The sequence below is a fragment of the Aptenodytes forsteri genome, unplaced genomic scaffold (assembly GCF_000699145.1).
Source record: "Aptenodytes forsteri isolate BGI_AS27 unplaced genomic scaffold, ASM69914v1 Scaffold65, whole genome shotgun sequence".
Taxonomy (NCBI): Eukaryota; Metazoa; Chordata; class Aves; order Sphenisciformes; family Spheniscidae; genus Aptenodytes; species Aptenodytes forsteri.
Genome location: NW_008795127.1, coordinates 7,259,069 through 7,279,906, shown reverse-complemented (window position 1 = coordinate 7,279,906; position 20,838 = coordinate 7,259,069). Strand labels below are relative to the sequence as shown.

General features: G+C 35.4%; 1 protein-coding gene across 1 annotated transcript in view; it reads left to right on the top strand.

Moving 5' to 3' along the window:
- The window catches only part of CEP135 (centrosomal protein 135), a 34,082-nt gene extending 13,708 nt beyond the window's left edge, over positions 1-20,374 (top strand). Inside the window, exons 13-25 of the mRNA XM_019471555.1 lie at positions 1,639-1,716; positions 1,880-2,031; positions 4,093-4,208; positions 4,279-4,433; positions 4,773-4,828; positions 5,870-6,038; positions 9,255-9,365; positions 11,205-11,390; positions 12,333-12,542; positions 13,531-13,733; positions 17,866-17,970; positions 18,376-18,522; positions 20,353-20,374. Coding sequence (XP_019327100.1) covers positions 1,639-1,716; positions 1,880-2,031; positions 4,093-4,208; positions 4,279-4,433; positions 4,773-4,828; positions 5,870-6,038; positions 9,255-9,365; positions 11,205-11,390; positions 12,333-12,542; positions 13,531-13,733; positions 17,866-17,970; positions 18,376-18,522; positions 20,353-20,374 — 1,710 coding nt within the window. The remainder of the gene's footprint in view (positions 1-1,638; positions 1,717-1,879; positions 2,032-4,092; positions 4,209-4,278; positions 4,434-4,772; positions 4,829-5,869; positions 6,039-9,254; positions 9,366-11,204; positions 11,391-12,332; positions 12,543-13,530; positions 13,734-17,865; positions 17,971-18,375; positions 18,523-20,352) is intronic.
- The last annotated feature ends 464 nt before the right edge of the window (positions 20,375-20,838 follow it).

The following is a 20,838-nucleotide window of genomic DNA, read 5'->3' as shown; positions in this document are numbered from 1 at the left end:
TCCCTTTGGCCAGTTTGGGTCAGCTGTCCCAGCTGTGTCCCATCCCAGCTTCTTGTGCACGCCCAGCCTTCTCAGTCGGTAGAGCATGAGAAGCTGAAAAGTCCTTGACTTAGTGTAAGCACTACTTAGCAAGGACTAAAACATCGGTGTGTTATCAACATTGTTCTCACCCTAAATCCAAAACACAGCACTGTACCAGCTACTAGGAAGGAAATTAACTCTATCCCAGCCGAAACCAGGACAGTCTGGCTGTCTTGTCAGTTCCCCTTTTCAATAACTTTTGAACTTATCTGATTTCAAACTCACTTGAGAGAGCTCGATGAATTTTCTGAATTATCCTTGTAAACTCAGTTCCTAGGTGGGTATAGGGGGAGAGGAACATGCTTTAAGTGTCTGAGAATGAGCATGGCATCGCCTTGTGTGAAGAACCTAGATATGAAGCCCAACCACAGAATATTTTTGTGTGTATGCACTACTTCGAAGATGCTTGTGTGTCACACATGGTTCTTATCCCACAAACTGGGGACTAGGGACTTTTTCATATTAACTAATCTTTAGTTATTGTTGCATTTTGTAGCAGAGTATATTTTAAATGCATATAACTGAACCATCAAACATAAATTCATAGCAATCCAAGTTTCATTATTTTTAACCTTTAAAAAAAATTTGTTAATGCAATAATTTTCCTGTTACTCTGACCTTTTGATGTCTGGTATTAATGTGCATTAATGTCTTATTTGGTTGTAGTCAAGAGCATATGATTTCAGGGGGGTATATTGGGTCATTAATATAATGCATACAGGTTTTTAAAATGTCCTGAAAATTCAGAAATTTAAAATCGTATTAATGGACTGATCCAAAGACAACATATGTCAAGATTGACTGTACGATGAATGTTTCTGTAGTTTGATTTACTACCACAGAAATAGAGAACTGTAGTGTATCTGAATACAGTGGCAGTAACTTTGACCTCTTTGCTTAAAGCATGCGCATGCAGTGGAAGCGATGTGCTTCCAGCTCCATCCTTTCTTCCTGTAGGTGACTACCAACATTTTGTATGTGTGCCACTTTTAAATATCTGCACAAAAACACTGATCTCGGGCATTTCTAGGAAGTTTGAGAGTTTGTTTAATAATTTCACTGCACTTACGCACAGAAGTCAGAGAACAGACAAATCATTTAAAAAAAATTTCTTCATAGACTTGGAGAAAGACCAGTTAGCTTTGTAATCTGTCTTACATTTCATATTAATGATAATTTCATAAATTAATTTCAGACAGCTTAGGACACTAAGCTATACGTGCTTGCAACCTTTCATATTGCCCTGTAGCTCAGTAATCTTTCTACAACAACTCCCAAATATTAATTTGGTTGGTACCAAATATAACTGTACTTTTTCTTTTAAAAAAAAAAAACCACAAAAAAACAGCCAAAACCCAAAACTAAACTCAGTGATGTTATATTGAACTGCAGTGGTGTATTTTCAGCTAATGCTCTGTAGTTTTATAGAGAGAACTTTGCATTTGGTCATTCATCTAAGAAAATAGAGCAATGTTTTCTTAAACTTTAAGCTTAAATATCTATGGTTAAATCTAAAAATGTGTATCTTATGAATGTAATTCTGTATTTCTATCTCAGACTCAGCAAGAAGCAGCTAACCTTGAAAAATCAAAGATGCAGCATGATATTTCAGAACTGGAGAATAACATTCAAGGAGTAAGTGCATTTTTAGGAAGTAAGCTTTTATTACTTCTAAAGTAGGACAGACTTTTCAAGCAATTAATTTTATTAGCTGTTTTCAACTTAAATTTCTTTAAAAGCCAAGTTGTGATAGCTTTCTACAACAATAACATGTTTGGTTATTTTTTTTAAATTGCAGTTTGAGATGGAAAGGTGTGAACTAAAGACTACAGTCTCTATCCTGAAAGAAAGAATAAACTCTTTGGAAAATGAATTAAAATTGAAGTCCAGTAAACTTGCCCAGACATCTGATGATTCTTCTCAATTTAAAGCTGAGATTTGCTCACTTCAGTAAGTCTAATACAAAATGTGGTGGTCTTTCACAGATGCTAACATAATTTTGTTTGTTCTGTGACCGTATAGCAGAGTTGAGTTCCTGGGAAAGACCATAAAATATGTTCAAAATCACTCGGTACTGGTTTTGTCTTAAGGAAAAGTAAATATGACTAAGGAAAGTGCTGTGGTGGCTTTTCACAGCAAGCTCCTCCTGGACTTATTTGATGACCAGATATACTGATAATTTTTATGGCTAATTGTAAATGAAAACTTTCTCATCCTTCTAGAATTGTTTCCTCTAACAACCATGTTCTCTGTTTATGAATGTAGCAGAACAGAAAATTTCTAAAAGGATTTCCAAATGCTGTTTGTTAAAAGGAAGACAGATGCCTTTGCAAACTAGGACCAAATTGTGCCAGTTTTACAGAGTTGTCAGTAATACTGAAAATTTTATGCCAAGCATTAGGCATTGATATTCCACAAATGAGTGGTTCATGGAGAGTCATTCTGTAATGGCATTTTACTTGAGCTGTTTTTCTTGTGTCGCTCTCTTTCATATGCTAATACTATCACACACATATTACACTTTTGAGAGTTGACATCTTACGATCCATAGATGCAGTCTGCGGGGATTTGACCAGCTTGCTCAGTCAGAACTGGAGGATCAAGTACAGCCATGTATTTTTAAGGCCTATTTAAACTTGCAGGATCATTGCTGCACTCTTTTAAAGTTGTTTTAGAAAAGAGCTCCCATCAGCTATCTAAATGTGATGGAACAAGAAGAAGGCTCAGAGAAAGTGGAAATAGAGTACTAAATAAATCTGGGCAGAAATTTGGAAATCGGGTATTTGGTTTAGGTGGAAATGAGTGCCTTTGATGTAAGAGAACACTACAGGATAGGTAATGCTGTAGATGAGATCTTTTGGATGTTTTACAAGGGCAACCAGGGTCTGTGGCTCACACCCCCCACCCCACCCCCAACCTGAACAGAACTATACTGCACTGTATAACAGTACAATAGCAGGGTGGATAACTATGAAGAACTGAAGCTGAGAAGCAGGCCTTGGAGTTCATCTAATGCTCCCAATTGCACAAAGAAGGCTGTTAGTAAAGGAATTAGTGTATTTGTTGGTAAAATTGTGACAACATTCATAAAAGTGAGGTATCTTGTTAGGCTTCTTATAATTTTAGTGGAAAGCATTGATATTATAAAAAGGAGGAGATAAGGAGTAGGGCTACAGCCATTTCAGCATTTGGTTCTACTTTGTGCATGGTGGCAATTTGTTATAGCTGTGTTTGCCTCCCCCCCCCCTTTTTTCCCCCCTCTAAAGTTTCACTCTAAACTGGGTGAGAGCAATCTTTATCTGTAGACACGCTGTATTCCGGACTGGTGTTTTTTTCTAAAAATGAAAAGCTTCTCTAGCTTTTGTGGGATCCCACTTCAGAGGGATTTTTATTTCCTAACCTGTTTTGTAAATAATCCATTTAATTACTTTGGAGTTTCATTTTGCATTTTTTTTCCTAGGTCACTCTGATATTTCTTGCTAAGCAAAACAACTATGTAGATAGATGGTTTCATCTATCTTTCAGGCTTTGTATTTCTTAAAAGTAGGATCAGAACTGTAGCTGTCAATTTTGTTGCTTCTTAAAATGTGTGGCTGATACTGCTATGAGCTACATGTCAAAATCTTTACAAAGCGAAGGGTCAAAAGACACAAGTAACAAGAGTTACATGATGAAGCGTAACAGAAATCAGAGGAAGTGAATGTTTCAGATTATCATGGTGGTTCCACCGAGGCTCCATGCTCCATTTTGGAATGGTGTTGAGGTGGACTTGCTGCAGGGGTCCAGAGCAACCAAACGGTGTTGGCCTCAGCCTTAATAGTCCTCTCTCTCCCAGAGAGGGAGGGAGAAGCCTGGTTAGTATGACACAACCCCGTTTTGCTGGTTGGTATGACACAACCCTATCATGAGGTTACACTGGAACTGTTCCAGCACTTCGGGCAGCTTAAGAGCCATAAGCTGATGACCCTAAATAGGTCTCAGACTTCTTTCAACTGTATACTGATTTTCCAGGCTCTTAAATGACCAACTCCAGAGGTCTGTTGAAGATTTACAGCACCGATTGTCCCTCAAAAAGGATGAACTGCAGTCAGCTCAAGAAGAAATTGTAAAGCTAGAGGAGAAAATAGGTAATCACTAGTTATTTTTATGCTTATTTCCTGTTTTTAAAATACAAAGTACTTACTCTTTTATTTATAGATAGGTTAAACCAGAGGAGCACTTCACAGGATGAAGCAGTCAATGTGCTTAGAAGTACGATTACTGTTCTGGACAAAGAAAAGGACAGTCTTCAAGAAACTGTAGATGAAAAAACAGAAAGAATTGCATGCTTAGATGACAACTTGGCTAACAAGGTATGTGCAGTAAAAGTACTACTTTGCAGTCCATCTGGGGATTTTTAAAGCAGTTACATTTTAGGGAGGCATTTTGCCTTGATGACAAAGCCTGTGCAGAGTTCTAAGCATCGCATAAACACTATGTTTGGACCTAGCCAATACAAAGAGTTTTTTGATGACAAGACAATCCTTTCTCAGTAAAGAAAAGAAGCTTGGAAATTTGAATGTGCAAAGATGCAGTTGCTTATTGGTGAAGGGTTAAAATAAAGGTTTAAATGTAAAGTTCTTTAACTTGAAGTATCCTGTTATGTTGCAATATAATAATACCTAATACAACTTTTGCTTTTATTTTCATAGGAAAAAACAATTACGCATTTACGTCTAACTCTTTCTGAGCTGGAGTCCTCTACAGAGTAAGTAAAGACTAGGATGCCCTCTTCAGTGGTTTTATTTTATCTAGTGGTTTTAAAGTGAAAGTAGATGGCTATTTTAGTTATTTTGGAGTTAATTCTGTTTAAGTCAAGTAAAGGAGTGTACTGTGTTGAGAAAGATGTACACAACTTTTGAAGAGACTTCCCCTGCAATTATACTGCAGGCTGCTAAGTTACTGTTAAGACAGCCATTAACAATTGTTTGTCTATATTTATTTTCCTAAATTGATAACATTTCTTAATTCTCAGTTAAGAAGTAGCTTTTTAGTATTCTAAGTACTCCACTAGATATTATTAGATTGACCCAGGTAAAACTCAGAGCAGAACTCTTAATTATTGGCAGCTAATTCTTCCAACTTAAGCTACCAGTACAGTCTTAATTAAAATATATTTATGTAGTTTTTAGATGGGCTTCATCCGATCTTTGCTTCTTGCTTCTTTTTAAGCATGACTTTTAAAACTATAGCTTTTTAAAAGAAAATATTTAAACACCAATATTTAAACATCTGAAGACCAGTGTAACTGAATATTTGGTACATTGATGCATGAAGTATCTGTGGCAAAAAACTAATGCAAAAGTTTACTTAAATTCACATGTATTTATATTTCTACTTTTTTATTTAATCTCTTCCTTACTCTTTTGATTGTTGTCTTTCAAGTGTAAGCTATCTGTCTTCTTCCTTTATGGTTTATAAAATATGCAATGGCTAACATACTGTAACCACTACCAAACACAGATAAACATAAGTATCTGTAATTGCTGTTTGCATAAGATACATCTTACCAGATATGTCTTCAGAGTTGAAAATTAATTCCATTTTATTTGTGCTTATTGACATTATATATTCTTAGCTTATGTTTATGTTTAGACTCAAGTTTGTTAGCCTTCAGAGAGCAAGAAGTTTACCTTTTTTAAAAAAAAAAAAAAAGCTTTTGCATATCCAAAATCCACAACTGATTGTTTTTAGCAGTATGTGGTATAGTATAAGAAGAGACAACTTAAATAAGATTTTCACTTGATAGCCAGATGAAGGACATGCTGAGCAACAGAGACCGTGAGATATCTAGCTTGCATCGCCAGCTTGATACGTCCCATGTAGAACTTGCAGAAACAGGAAGAGTAAAGGAAATGGCTCTGAAAGAAAACAGGCGATTGCAAGATGACCTAGCTACAATGGCCAGAGAAAACCAGGTATGAAGGCAGTACATAATACTGAAGTATTAAACTATTTATTGCTTGCTTGCATATAGTGGTACATCAAAACCGCTATATCCTCAGTTTTGATTTGGTATCTTTAATTATTGGTATTTCTTGAACACGGGGATATTAAAAATGACTGGGCAGAAATTGTAAAAGCAATTACTTTAGATACTTAAGCATAGTCAGTACAGTGGGGGAGAAATAGACAAGCTTTCAGTTTAGTCACCCTTCCCCAGATTAAAAAAGAAATCTAAATAAAATAAATCTAGGACATAATTGTTTATACTATAATGAAATTATGTTAATTGGTTATATCACTTGGTAGTTGGTATTTAATTGGTAAAAATTGGCTTTTATTATCTGTGGAACTGGGATTATTGAGAGAGAGCAAGAAACCACAAAAGCAGGTATCAGGTTATTAGTCAGGTGAAAGGGAGAGGGAGGAGATGCTAGCACATCTGAATTCGTTCTGGTGCATAGTGATTCATTGGCTTCATTCATCTAGTTTCCATGAAGCATTGGATGTATTGAGCGAGGTATGCCACGTTTTGAGATTAGAATGTTTTGGTATGTAGATTTTAATGTTTGTGTTCTGTGAGCTTTGGTAATGGTGGCTGTAAAGAGGTATTGGCAGGTTTTTAATTTCCAGTTCTGGCAAGGTTAGTTTCCATTCATGTGTGTTGCTCTGCAGGAACTTTGCTTTCACTGATGAGTTGGGAAAGGTTAATTTTGGGGGAGAAAATATAAGAGGGCTTAAAAGCAACAAGACAGAGGGATTGAAGAAAACTTATTTTTAAGGGATGATAGTCCTGAATAGTCTGAATTTGTTTCCTGATTTCAGGAATGGATAAGGATGCACAGTCGATGGGAATAGGAGGGGTTCCTTTTCCATTGTGTCAAGGTTGTGTGGGGTTTTTAGATGGTGAATTCAAAGGTGCCATCTATTTCCCTGGAGAAATGTTCTTATTGGATTGTCTTTGCGTTGGTAAGGTAGGTGTCATGGTGAGGTGGTATCTTAGAGTTCAGCTGTATATTGCAGCTTTTTTGGTGTGTGGGTTTTGTTTTTCGTGGAGAATTCTGTTCAGGTACTTTATTTGGCTGCTTGCAGAGTTTTATGTTATATATTTTTATTTCTATTAGTTTTATATGATTTCATCTTTCCTTAGCTCTCCAGTAGTTTAGAGTCATAATGTACCTCCTTGTTAACAGCTAGCCAGTCAGCAGCTTTAGGCCAAAAAGCAGGTGGGAAGTGGGTTATGATTGCCCAGTGGACTCTGAGTTGGTTCATGTGTATTTATGGTCAGCTTTCCAGTTGGGAGGTATACAGTCCCTCTCAGCTGCTGATGGTTAAATACGTTTCCTTGTAAAGCGCATGCGATAAAGGCACGACTTAAACTTACGTCAGTTACAGAATCAAAGTTGAAATAAAATCTTTAATGCCTTGAGGAATTGCCTATTTCCGTAGGGTATCATTGAATATTTTATTGAAACATGAGCTATCTCAAGTTGATGGTGCAGGTTAAATAAAAATTTTGCAAGACAGAAATAGTTGAGAGATTCAGTGAATTAAACTGTTTGATTATCATCATTATTATTCTTGGGGCATCTTCATCTTGAGATGTTCTCCAGGGGTCCGCAAGTTAAACCAACCACTGGTGTGTAAGGCTCATTCTTTCAAGAGCATAAGGGATTTATGTAGTATAAGGCCATTTGCACTCTTCCCAATCATCATTGCTCCATCTCTTCTTCCTTGGAATTCTCTGGGTCTGGGATCCATGGCTTGGAGAGCCTGAAGTGCATTCAGTCTTGTTAATCACTCACACAGTTTGAGGAATAATGAGTTGGTTTTGTGCAGCAGCTGGTTACTGCTGACCAAAAGCCTGCCAGCTCCAAGTGCATGACATGGATGTCCCTGTACAATAGAATGTGCATATGGACAATATATAACAAAAATGTCCAATGTTTTATAGGGTAAGTAACATTTTTTTATTGGGCTAAACATTAGAAAGACTACATAGAGAATATGTGAATGTGATTTAAAGAGCTAGCCCAGAATTTTGTTGCAACTCATTACATTCAATTTGTATAGCAAATACAACTACTGCAGCTCATCATGAGACTCAAATGCCTTGTACAATTTTGATGCTGAGATACAAATGTTTGTTTGAATTCACTGTAAATGCCAACACTAAAAATAATCAGGGCCTTGTTAGCTAAACCATTTATTTCAATTCCCCTCAGTCAACCTGGCTGAGTCTGAAGCTAGAAAGTACAATATAGCAAGATGTTTTAAGTAAGTGATGCAGTACCCTGAATAGTTCTTGCAAAACCTATGGTACAATACATAGATATGTGGGTCTATTATTGAAATTGGAGATGCTATTCACAGGTATCTAATAAGATGAAATATTAAATATTATCATAATGTGATGACTAAAGCTTTCCCAGTGTGCTTGGGAAGGCTACCACGGAGACAAGCAAACTGATTTCAGAATATGCTAAGTAAGGCACACAGTAAAAAGGCTGCCGCTAATGAATATTAATATACCACAAAAAGAAGAAGGGAAAGAAATAAGGCAATATCCTCTATTTCCTCTACATTTGATAGTGGGGATAGAAGAAGATACTTGCCTTTTTGGCTCTCTGGGCTAGAGGACTCAGAGAAAGGTGGGAGCTGAACCTGAGAGGGACAGAGTTAGCAGTTCTAACATCTCAAACAAATTCCATGGTGCATTTTTGATGGCTAAATATGATCTTAATAATGCATTTAGTTATTTTATCTTGCAATTCTACTTCAAAATAAATGTTCTTTTGTTATAAAATTGACTTTCTAATGACAGAAAACTTTCCTTCACTCAGGCATAGTGAATCATAAGGCTAGAAAAATCCCAGCTCCCAAACATCTGTATGTTGAATTTTCCAACGATCAGTAGGGTGTGTCATCAGGGAAGCTGCAGATTTTATGAACTGGTATGATATTCATTGTTTTCTGTGATTATTCTTGCCTGGAAAACTCTTTGGTGTATCTAAGGTAATAGGGGCTATTTCTGAACCCTACAAATCCCAAAGGGCTTCGACTAAATTACTTAAAAGTAGAACAGAATAAAATCTAGGGCATATGCAATTACTTTGATTTAGTCTGATACAGTAATATATAGTGATTAACTTACTCTAAGGCACTGTTTTGCCTTTATGTAATCTCTTTAGGCTATCAGTACTGAGCTTGAAGATGCAATACGTGAAAAAGAAGAAATGAAAACCAGGGTACATAATTATATAACTGAAGTTTCCAGATTTGAGACCTTGATGGCTTCGAAGGTAAAAGTGTAATCTCCAGGCAGTCATTACCGTTTTCAATAAATCCATTAGTTTTAGAATATAACACATTCTCATTAGGATACAATAAAAAAATTAAGAAATGTATGGTTTGGGTCCCATTCTCCCTGCCTGTCCCATTTCCTTCTTTTCTTTTTTTTCCTTCTTTCGTCTGCAGTGTTTCAAGCTACTAGTGGTTTCATATAAAACCTTATTAGATCTGAAGCACTGATAAATTCTGGCACATCACAATTTCATTGATTATGTTTCAGTTGGCCATAACACTGGAGAATGACAGACAAATCATGTTTGAATGTTGTTTTGCTTTTTGAGTTTTGACAAGGCAACTAGTAAAATATCTGGTACTATTTCATGATTGCAGGCAACAAGCAGCTTATATGATGGTTTTTAATATTTTAAACCTTTTAAAAAGAAATTTTATATGTAGTTCTTCAGGAAAGTGTAAAAATAGCACAATGGAAAGTTTTCTCTATGAATGATAAGAGTTCACAGTTTTTGCTGTACTGACAAAACAGTGCTCGTTAAATGTATTTTATCCTGATACTTGGATTCAAAAGTGTGATGTGTGTGCATTAAAACTTATGATAATTTAAAACAAATAGAATTTATGTCAAGACAACATGAACTGACAAGTTTATTATGTGACTTTGAATAGGAAAGAATGATTTTTGATCTGACTTTGACTTGCATGTCTAGATGAATGCATGTAAATTCAGCCACTTTTTACAAGTAGAACTGAAGCATAGAGAAAAAATTAAGGTCAGTAGTATGTTAGCTTAGAACTCTCAATTTAAAACACTTGAAGTTTATTTTTTAAGAATTTTATAATATATCATATGTCCAAAGCACTTCAGCTACAGATGTGGCCACATCTTTGGCAAATGAGACTCCAGTTATTCAAGTCAGGTACCAAGAAGCTGTAGAATATACAGCCAGTGACCAATTATGAACGGTTGGTTTCAGGTCTAGTATTACATCTGGACGTTGCCTGTGGAGACAAGGATTTACTTTTCTGCACAGTGTTCACTTGCTTAATCATGAGTTTCTGTTTCCTAATGCCCCACCTCATTCTGTCTGCACCTTCCAAGTTCTGCAGGAAACACAGAAGGAATTTCAAAAACAGTAGCCTTCCTCATTAGACAAATCTGATTCATAATAGCAATATGCTTATCCCACTGTGCATTACATGAACAGGGGAAGAAAAGAATGGAGCTAAATAAAGAAGAAAAATTAATCACTGCCTTATAATATGCACTTGCAGTTGGGCCAAATTAAAATTCACAAGCAACATTTGTTCTATCACTGCCTAACTTGTAAGCACTAAAGCTTGCAGTTTTGTACTTTTACGATAGACTGCTTAGGTGTATCTGCCCGAACATGTTACCAGTCTTTCAGGCACTGCTGTAATATAAGTATTTGTAAGAGTACAGTAAGTAAAAGAGCTGAAAATGGACTCCTGCTGGAATTTCTTGGAAAGGGCAGCACTAGGATCAGTACATCTCAGTAATGTGACCCTTGACAATACAGAGAGATCCAAAATAACCCCTCCCCTAGGAGCCTTGAAACTCATTAACAACTGCTAAATGTAAATACTGGCATTTAATAAAACTGAATGCCATCACTTATTAGTATTTATTTACTATTTGGACTTGCAAAAGGGATGATGCCCTTTAGTAATTGCCAGATAGTGGGATTAGGAAAATAGAGAAAGATCTACTTTCTTCTGAAAAAAAGAAGATATTGTAGGGAGTAGGCGTGAAATAAGATTAAGCAACTTGAAGGTATGTTGATCATTGCAGAGTGATTTACTGTTTCATCTAGGAAAAAGAAAACCAAGAATTGTTAGAGAGGTTCCGAATGCTCCATACGCAAGCTGAAGACTGGGAAATGAAGGCTCATCAAGCTGAAGGAGAAAGCAGCTCAATACGACTTGAACTCCTTTCTGTAGATACAGATCGGAGACATCTTCGAGAGAGAGTAGAACTTCTGGAAAAAGAGATTCAAGGGGTAATAACTTGTGCAACGAAATTCTGTCAGGGAAAGTGGGATACATTCAAGTGTTTTTTAATAAAGCCAACATACTATTTTTAATGCTTTAATGGAAAATAATTCCTATACATGAATGTTTCACATGTGGACACTGAGTTTTCGAAAGAGTAACTGATTTTGGTTAGATGTGCTTTCCTCCTCCCTTCCCTGCCTTCCCAAAATTAGAATCACAGCGTATATTTTAATACTTTTAGATCTCTTCTGTTGGGTCATCATTGCTATTATGTTATTGTCTCTGTAAGAACCTTTTGTTTAGTTGCTTCAAAATATTTGCATATAGCTTTATGAGTGTTTTGTAAGCTTAGTTCTTACATTTCTTTGAAGCTTTGAATGAAGTATTTGAAGCATTGGTAGCTGGATTAAAGGTAAAAATCTGATAGTAGTAGTCCAAATCCAGAATCAGGATTCCATAATACCGAAACCTAGACCAACAGCATAGAAAATAATGAGGTTTATATTTTAGAAGCAATAACTTCATGGAGATCAGGGATGTTTTAGAGTATAAAAGTTGTGGATTGACCATATTTTGTCCCATGCTTTTAATTAGCCAGAAAGAGTTAGCAACTTTAATATGTAAGCTGAGTAAAAAATAGATTGTATTTTTGGGGTTTTAGGCTTTAATTATCTTCTGAAGCTGGAATCCAGCCTTATTCCATTCTTGTATAGTACTTGTATAATTCTTCAAGATGGTGATTAAAAATTGCAGAGATGGTTTATTAGTTGTTCTTAGCTGTGATTTAGGGAGAGGAGAGGAAAGGAATGTAATTTAAAGTTAATTTTATAGGGAAAGTTAATTTTGAAGGGAAAAGAAAGTATTAAAAAAAAAACCTGTTATCCAGCAGAGAACTGTTAACTCAACACTTAACACTGAAATGGGTATCCATATTTGTCTTTGTTTAGCATATCGTTGCACATCAAGCATATGAATCTCAGATCTCCTCCATTACAAAAAATATGTCCAAATTGGAAGAGGATATTAAATGTGAAAATCAGGATAAGTCTTCTGTGTTGGCGGACCTGGCTTCTGTGAGGGAACTCTGTGTGAAACTTGAGTCTAACAAAGAACTTTTATCTCGACAGCTGACATCCAAAAGCATGGATTATGAAAGGGTAAGCAGCAAAGGCAAATTTAATTTGCTATAATAAAATATCTTCCTTTGCTTTTAATGGTTTTTGGAGAAAAGAATAAATTACTTCTGAGAGCAAGGTAAGTTAATTCACATCACTAGTTTTGCATTTATATTTAAATTATAAATTTTGCAGTATGCAGATCTATATCTGTGTTTTTTGTACAAAAAGAGGGAGTTTCATTCATTATCATGACAAAATGTGGCAGCAGTAGTTTTTGCTGTACCACAGAGACATATTTATTTGGGTTTATGTACTGTTTTTTAATTTACTCAAATTTTCAACTTTTTATAAAAAGTGAATAGTGCGCTTCCTATTTAGATATTAAAGACTTTTCCCTAATGGATTTTTCCAATTAAATTGAAATTTAGATTCAGCTGAAGTTCATTAAGTCGTTTGAAATAGTTTAAACAGTTCTAAATATCCATAATTTCTGAACTTTTTTCTTTACAGCTAATTGTTGTGTCTTTACTTAGTGACTTGGTCAAGCTTTCTGTTACTGTAATATTCAAGACCTTGAGAACAGTAGTTCTCATCCCCACAGAATTTGTTTATATTCATAGAACTGATGAGGAAAACATGTTTTCCTATATTTTCAGCAAAAGCCAAGAAGCTAATTATGAACTAACCCAGTCAAACAGAATGAAGTATAGCAAATACTATTTTTGTACTTGTGCAAAAGCCTACTGCTGTTAAAAGCCAATTAATGTTCTGGGTACTTAACCTAAGCATTTCCAGCACTCGGTAATCCAGCTCCCAGTAAAACATTTGACAGATGTACAGCTTAAATAGTTTTTAACTAACTATAGTTTTAAATAATTGTAGGCTTTAATTTGTTTTGTGAGCTCAGTTTCCTATTCATTTTTATGAAACTTCCAATCATTTCAGTTTTTATAACAACTCTTCACGAAAGAGAACTCTGTGTGTTTGTAAACCAGTGTATTACTAATGTATAAAATTTGTGCCTTAGGTTCTAGGTGAATTAGAAGATATAAAATCAGAAGCAGAGTTGCTGAAAAAGCAGTTATCCAGTGAGAGACTTACTGTTCAGAATCTTGAAACATTGCTGGCTACTAGTAGAGACAAAGAATTTCAGAACCATTTAACATCCCATGAGAAAGATTCCGAAATTCAATTATTGAAAGACAAGCTAACACTCGCCGAGAGCAAACTGTAAGTTTTAACAAGTGTATGTATGTGTTACGTGGTTCACAAAGAAACCTCTTCTGTGTGACAACACTTACTCACCAAGTCAAATTCTTGATGTTCACTACGGCTGAGCAGATTTTTGCAGCAATGTCTTTTGGCCTTTCATGGCATCGTTTACTTAAAGTTTCTTTACAGATCTTTCATATCGCTTTCATTAATCAGCACTCTGGTGGACATCAGTTTAGTACAAGCAGTAAACTTAAACAGGAGTTCCAAAGGAAACCTACTCTAAAAGGAAGGAACACCCTGCTGAGTTTTCACAGTCTTGAGAATAAGCACTCAGTTTCTCTCTGGATTTGTTCCCAGACTGACTCCAGAAGGTTTGCTTCAGTTTCTCTGCTGGTCATGACTCTTTCTCACATCAGTCAGGCACAGGAGGTGAATTCTTTTCCTGAAGTTCACTTGTCTGATATAACTCTGCCATCTTTTCAGTGCAATCACTAAAATCCTTTCCTTCTGAGCCTCTTAGTGGACATAACTACCTAATGGTGAGGTGGCTGATCTGTTGCAGACATTATTTCCACTACAGAACCAGTCAACCCATGATAATTTGTAAATTTTTTTAGCTGTTGAGTACATCTGTAAATGTATGTATGCATTGCAGTACGATTTGGATAGTTAACCTTTGCATCAGAGTGTATCAATTCTCAAAATATATAACCACCTCTCTCACGGGTTCTGATTTTCTTCTTAGCTTCAGGAAGCAATCTAATTTAACTCTGCTTTTTAAGCAAAATGTCGTATTTTTATTTGGCTTTGAAGAGTTTAACTATGAGTTTAATTATTAAGAGAACGCAAATTTTCTTAGTCTTGAACTGGTTTATGTTCTTATATTGGAGAGTATTCTAACTCCTTTAGAACAACGTGGATTCATCAAGCATCTCAAAGCAAACTGAAAGTAAAATTTTAACATATGAGAACTGCTCACAAAAAAAATACCAAGTAGATTAAATCCATGGTAAATGTGAATTGCTTACCTACTGAAGATGCCTGTTGTCCTTACTTTGATTAAAGTAAGAATCACTTACATAATAAATAGTGAAGTCATAGTGCGTTAAAAAAGCAAAAGTACTTTTGCTGCTATTAATATTAACTGTTAAGGAAAAAGTCCTGTATCATTTATTATTCCTTTGAAATATAAACGGAACTGAACCTGAAACCTATACTAAATGTGGCCAGCACTTTCCATTATAGCTAACTGCAACTTCTTATGCTGTGCATCTGCCTAGTGTAGAAATAACTTTTTAACACTCTTATAGAAGAAAGATTAATCTGTTTGGAACAATGAAGTTAAGGGGGGGATATTTTGTGTATATGAAATTCATGTACAAGAGAAGTGGGGGATTTAAATAATTTTCTTCATGATATGGAGCAGGGAATTTGAAGTTTCCATGATATGTGTCATCATGACGTGATAATTCTCCTGGGGATAAATTAGCCAGTGACTGTAGTGGTATCTCTGCATTACATAGCAAGAAGGAGGAGTAGCAGCTGAACATAGATGGTAGTGAAGAGTAAAGTCAAAGTAGAATTTCAGAAAAAGAAAACCAGATACACCTACTTAGTAAACACTGAGGTAGGGAGAGAAAGGAAACGTATGGAAGGTAAAAGGACAGATAATACTTCCTTATGAGATATAGAATATAGCATACCTAAACAGTTAAAAGCTATCTGTAACTTGGTGATGCAGATGTGCAAGAAAAATGCTTTTGGTTGATTTACGTAAAGGCTACAACTTACCACTGACAATGGTCCACCTCAAGTAGCAGTGATCTCAATGAATGTGTAGATGACGACACTATTAATCGCTGCTGTGCAACTCATTGCTTCATGGTTTAGAATTGCTGAGTTTTGTTTACTTGGGAGGGAAAAAAAGTTAATTGCATACAAAGAACAGGAATGTCCTGACTATGAAATTAAATGTGAAGGTTAAAAAAAAAAAAAAAAAAAAGAAAGGAGGAGGTTTTCATTTAACTTTAATTTAGCTTCTTTGTGTACAAACATTATAAAACTCCATTTAAATAACTTCGTAGTAATTTTTTCACAATTTTTGTTCTGCATACATTGTAGGGTTCCTTTCTTGTTTGTTGTAAATGTCAGTACTTGCATTGTTAATAGGATGGGATATTGCAGGAAGAAGGAAAATGTTCTCTTGGAGGAATAGTGGCTATTCTATTGAATTGTTTATCTCAAAGGTTCTGCATGTTGCTAGGCAAATGTTCAGGTGTGAGAACTAGTTGTATATACCTTATTTTCTACTATTCAGTTTGTAGTAGTTGCAGTCTAAAGAACAGGAACTTTAAATGCTCACAGCTGTGACTGAGGTACGTGACAATTATGTTTGTGTCTTGCGAAATATAAAAATTCATTTGACTTGGCAAAATTTCAGTTCTGACAAAAATCATGTGTCGATATTTTTTGAACATTATTTACAGTTTTGGCCTTACTGTGCCTGTGCTTCCACTCTATTTATAAAATGGTACTGACACAACCTCCGACTTTAGAAGGATTCTCAAAATTAAGTTTAACTTGTGAAGTTCTCCAGTGCTGTGATTTTGAGCTCTGTGAAGAGAGAGTAGTTGTGTTACTCGGAGTGCTATTTGGGTGATAGTACAGTAAATGAGATCTTGAAGCTCTACAGTGATTAAGAATTAAATAAACAGAGAATATTGAATAGCTAAACTGCTTGTTGAGAGCTATCTGTATCTACTGTGAAAGAGCCAGATGTCCTGTGAAAAAATAGTATATCATGATGTAATCTTATTATATGATGACTACTGTGCACAGGGGTTCCAAATTAAAATATTTCTTAATTTTTGAGTGATTTACTTAATGATCTTAATTTTGTTTAAATGTCATTGACATGGAATAACCTTAGAACTCACAAAACCGTTTGCTTTCTTTCTTTATTTTACAATAACGATATTGGGCCCTGAATTCTTACCTCCATCCTGAAAGCATATGCCTGTCTCTGAAGGACTTAGAATAAGATACCATCGAGACCTCTTGTCTTCGGCATCTGTTCTCAACATACTGGATCAAGATACCATTCTAGGAATTTTACTGATGAATAGGGAACACAGGAAAAAATATTCTGCGGTTCTTTTTGGATCATACCTCTTGAGTAGTTTGCATCTTCCGGGAGTCAGAGACCAGCGGGTGCCAGACAGGAAGTCTGTGACTGAGCTGGGAGTGGAACTCATTTTTCAGACTTCAAGTCCAGTGCTTTAGCAATAAACTAGTACATCTTTGCTTCTCCAGAAGTGACTTTTGAGCACTCCACCTCATATTGGCTTTGAAGACTCTATGGAATAACATAGCTGTCTAGATTCTGGTTTAGACAACTTCTTTTACGCTCGATTTTTTTTTTCTTGCTTTTTTATAATGCAGTTAATGGTGTTTTGCAACCAAGCATTGAGTCGTCCAAGATGATGATTTGCTGAGAAGTATATTTAATTATGTTACTTAAGATTTTCAAGGCTGCTTTTCATTTTGATTCTTGCAGTTGAAACAGTTGGGCCCAAACACCAAGGGTGTAGTTGGCAAGCTTTCAGACTCTGGGTTTTGCTGGTCTGGGCTTGCATTAATACAGCTTTTACTTAGATTTGATTCAGTTGTGTTCATTGCTAGCCAGATAGTTCCAGCCTACTTGATAGAATTTTTACTGAAGCTGTATCTGTTATGTTTGTATTTTTTGTGGATAGTTACTGCTTTTTTTTCTTCTTTTTTTAAATGTACACATAAAGACCATCTCGCATTGCAACAGAGGATAGTAAATCAATAAATTAATGATTCAATTATTTTGTCTGTTTTTATAAAACATGTTTGTGTTTACCTTTGTCTGAAAAAGAACATGATGTATTGTAGTAAGGTTGTAGTGAGAAACTTGCCAGCTTCTCACTTCGTTCTCACCTTAGGTTCCTCCAGAAGCATTCTGTGGCATTCACTTGGTTCTCGCTGCTTCTAATTTGTCTTTGATTTGGTCTGTGTGAACAACATGTTTGGTATCTATTTTTGTTTTCTCATGCTCTAATTCATCCAAGTTCCTAGCTGATGGTGTTCAAAGAAAACTGTTGCTTCTCATGATTTTTTTTAGAAGCAGCTATAATAGAGAGGTTCCCATACTTCGAAGTAAAGTTGCACAGCTGCAGACTGACTGTGATATTTTAAAAAGGCAACTGACAACTGAACGATTTGAACGGTAAGATGCTGTTTTTTCAGTGAGATGACTTCTTGTTTCTTCTTTCTCGCTTTTAAAACTTGTTTTTTTCAATAGTGAGGAACTCTTATGGAAAATTGTGCTCCTGTTGTCATGCAAAATCTAATATTCTCATCTTGAAAACTGCTTAATTAAAAAAGAAAAAAACTTACACAATTTTGGAATTCCCTTGTAAATTTTGTGAGTTTGCCATTGCATCTAAAAAAAAAAAAATCCCTTCTCATGAAAACAAGAAGGAAGTTGAGTGACATAATGAGAAAACAAGGCTCTTTGCAAAGTATTGTGAAAACCACCAAGTAAAAATATGGAAAAAAAAGTTACATTTTCTTCCTTTAACATCCTGTAGTACCAAAGTGTTATGTAACTGAAATTGCTATCTGTTGGTAGAGAGCGTGCAATTCAGGAAATGCGCCGACATGGTCTCTCTACATCATCTTTACGTGCTTCACCTCCTCTCAGTTCAACGTTAAGGTCTCCCTCACATTCTCCAGAACGTACCATTGTAAGGACAACTGATCAAGCAGCAGCTGAAAAGTAAGTGATTTGTTTTTAGCAGATCGTTTCTGTTTAAGAGTTAGGTTTAAACTGTTTCTAAATAATACTTTTTTGATTATATGAAATTCTTACACACTTTAGGTGGTTCGAAGTTGTTCTTTTGTTGACTCTCCTATTATAAAATATCGATTGGAAACAATACATGCAAAGTGCTCTCCAAAGACCATATAATGTAATGGATTCCCATTCCTGGTTTTGTTAATGGTCTTGCACCAGCTGACAGCTTCCAAATACATATCGCCTGCTTATTATTACCATTAATTATATCCAAATATATATTGCCAGTTTATTATTGTTAATAGTTATCTCCAAACAACGAATGATTCATATTAAGAGAAATGCCATGAAATTCTCTCAAGTACAGCAATGAAGGAAAGTCACTCCATAGGAGAGAGTCCAACTAAAATGCATTTGAACCCTACACATTAGATGAAACTGTCTCCAAAACAAGCGCATAAAAATAATCAGTGCATTTTTTATTGTTAGTGCTTGGATGCTATGAATGTCTAAGATCGTGGTCACTAGAGTCCACAAAAAGAAGTCAAAATCCATCTCTCACCTGTTCATTTTCACTGACATTTTTGTTCTTCTAGAGATCATTGTTGTTTTAGATTATGTCAGTTATGTGTTACAGGGCTGATTATTGACTTCATATCCTGTCTGTCCTATACTGCATAATAAATTGCAGTGAAGAGCAGAAGGACAGGGAGAGATAAACAGGGATTGTTTTAGGAAATGTGTGCTATAACAGCTATATAGTATGCTATAACAGCTCATGAATCTAACTGTCTAACTGCTAAACTCCAAGAAACAGAATTCCAAACCGATAAGATTTTAAACTTTATTTTTGTTGGTAAATATATATGGCTTGTTCCTAAGCTTGCTTTTGTTAACAACAACACAGGTTTCCTGAGAACTGAGGTCAGCATGGCATGATCCACGTTGTCAGCAATTTTTCCTCTTCTTCTGCAAGTTTTTGGACAAAGCAAAAAAAGGAAACTGTAGCAAATGAGATATTGATAGTAGGGATGAAACAGCAGTTATGACTTTTGCTTTACTGGTGAGCCATTAGGCAAACCCTGTTACACTGCAAATCAACATTTTGACTGAGATAATGATAGATAATATATTTCTGAGAATGAGTATCATCAGTAGAGAATTGTCTTTAGTCTTCCTTGCTTTACAGTGAGTCCCAAGAGCAATAAAAATAGTCCAGTTGCTATACTTGAAGAATATCATGTAGTGAACTATTTTTATCCTACTATTTGCTAACTAAAACTTAGTTTTAACAATGACAGCTCTGTCCCATATCTTACCAGAAAATATCCCATTTTCATGAAGTATGTATTTTTAGAGAAAGTGTTTTTTAACAACTGAATTCATACGCAGTTTATTTTTTTACTGTCTTGCCTTTTAAACCTATCAATGGATTATTACATTAAAATCGTCTCAGTAGTACTATCACCATCTTTCACCCTACTTATTTATTCCTTCCTGGGAGCTTAGCACAGTAAAGTGTACTCTGTAATTACTGTAATGTAGTGTGACAATTGTCTTTTTCTCTAATCTGATTTAATCTTCTCAAGAAATTTTCTCTTCCTCCTCGTCTCACATTTACTTTGTTAAGCATTTGAGCAATGAGTCAATGAACTGAATGTAGAGTTTTAGATAATATGCTACTAGTTGATATTCAGGAATAACAGAAGAGAATGTGAGGAGGCTAAATCTAATTATTACTTTTTATCCTAATAGTCATTAGTAAAATATAATAGATAGCTTTATTTTGAATTTTTTTTCTTTCTCCACCAGAAACGTGAGCTTCAAGGAATAACCAGTACTTGAGCACCTGAAGCATCACCTTGTTACAAGGACTTTTTTTTTTTAAATTATGAAGGCTGACTTGTATTCTACCTCTGTTTTCTTCAAATCAGTGATTACCTTTGAAATTTCTGAGAACCGGTGAAGTAATCGCCTTTGCAAAACTCTGCTTTCCCAACTGGCTGGGGTGACTGTTTTTTGCTGGCTGTTTGACGGGTTTTGTGTCAAGGCTGGCTAAGTTTTGTTACTGTTTTGCAAACACAATAATTATAAGAAGGAAACGAGTACTTGATATGACAATCTCTTGTTTTCATTTTACTATTTTGTTTCTCTTTGCTTATCTCATATGGTTACAGAAGTTTGTTCATGGTAGTGTGAGCTAACACAGAATAACATACATTGTTGAGCTGATTACCCAACATGAGTATGTTCGAATAACAAACAAATGCTGAGCCAGCGTATGTTTTATACTCATGA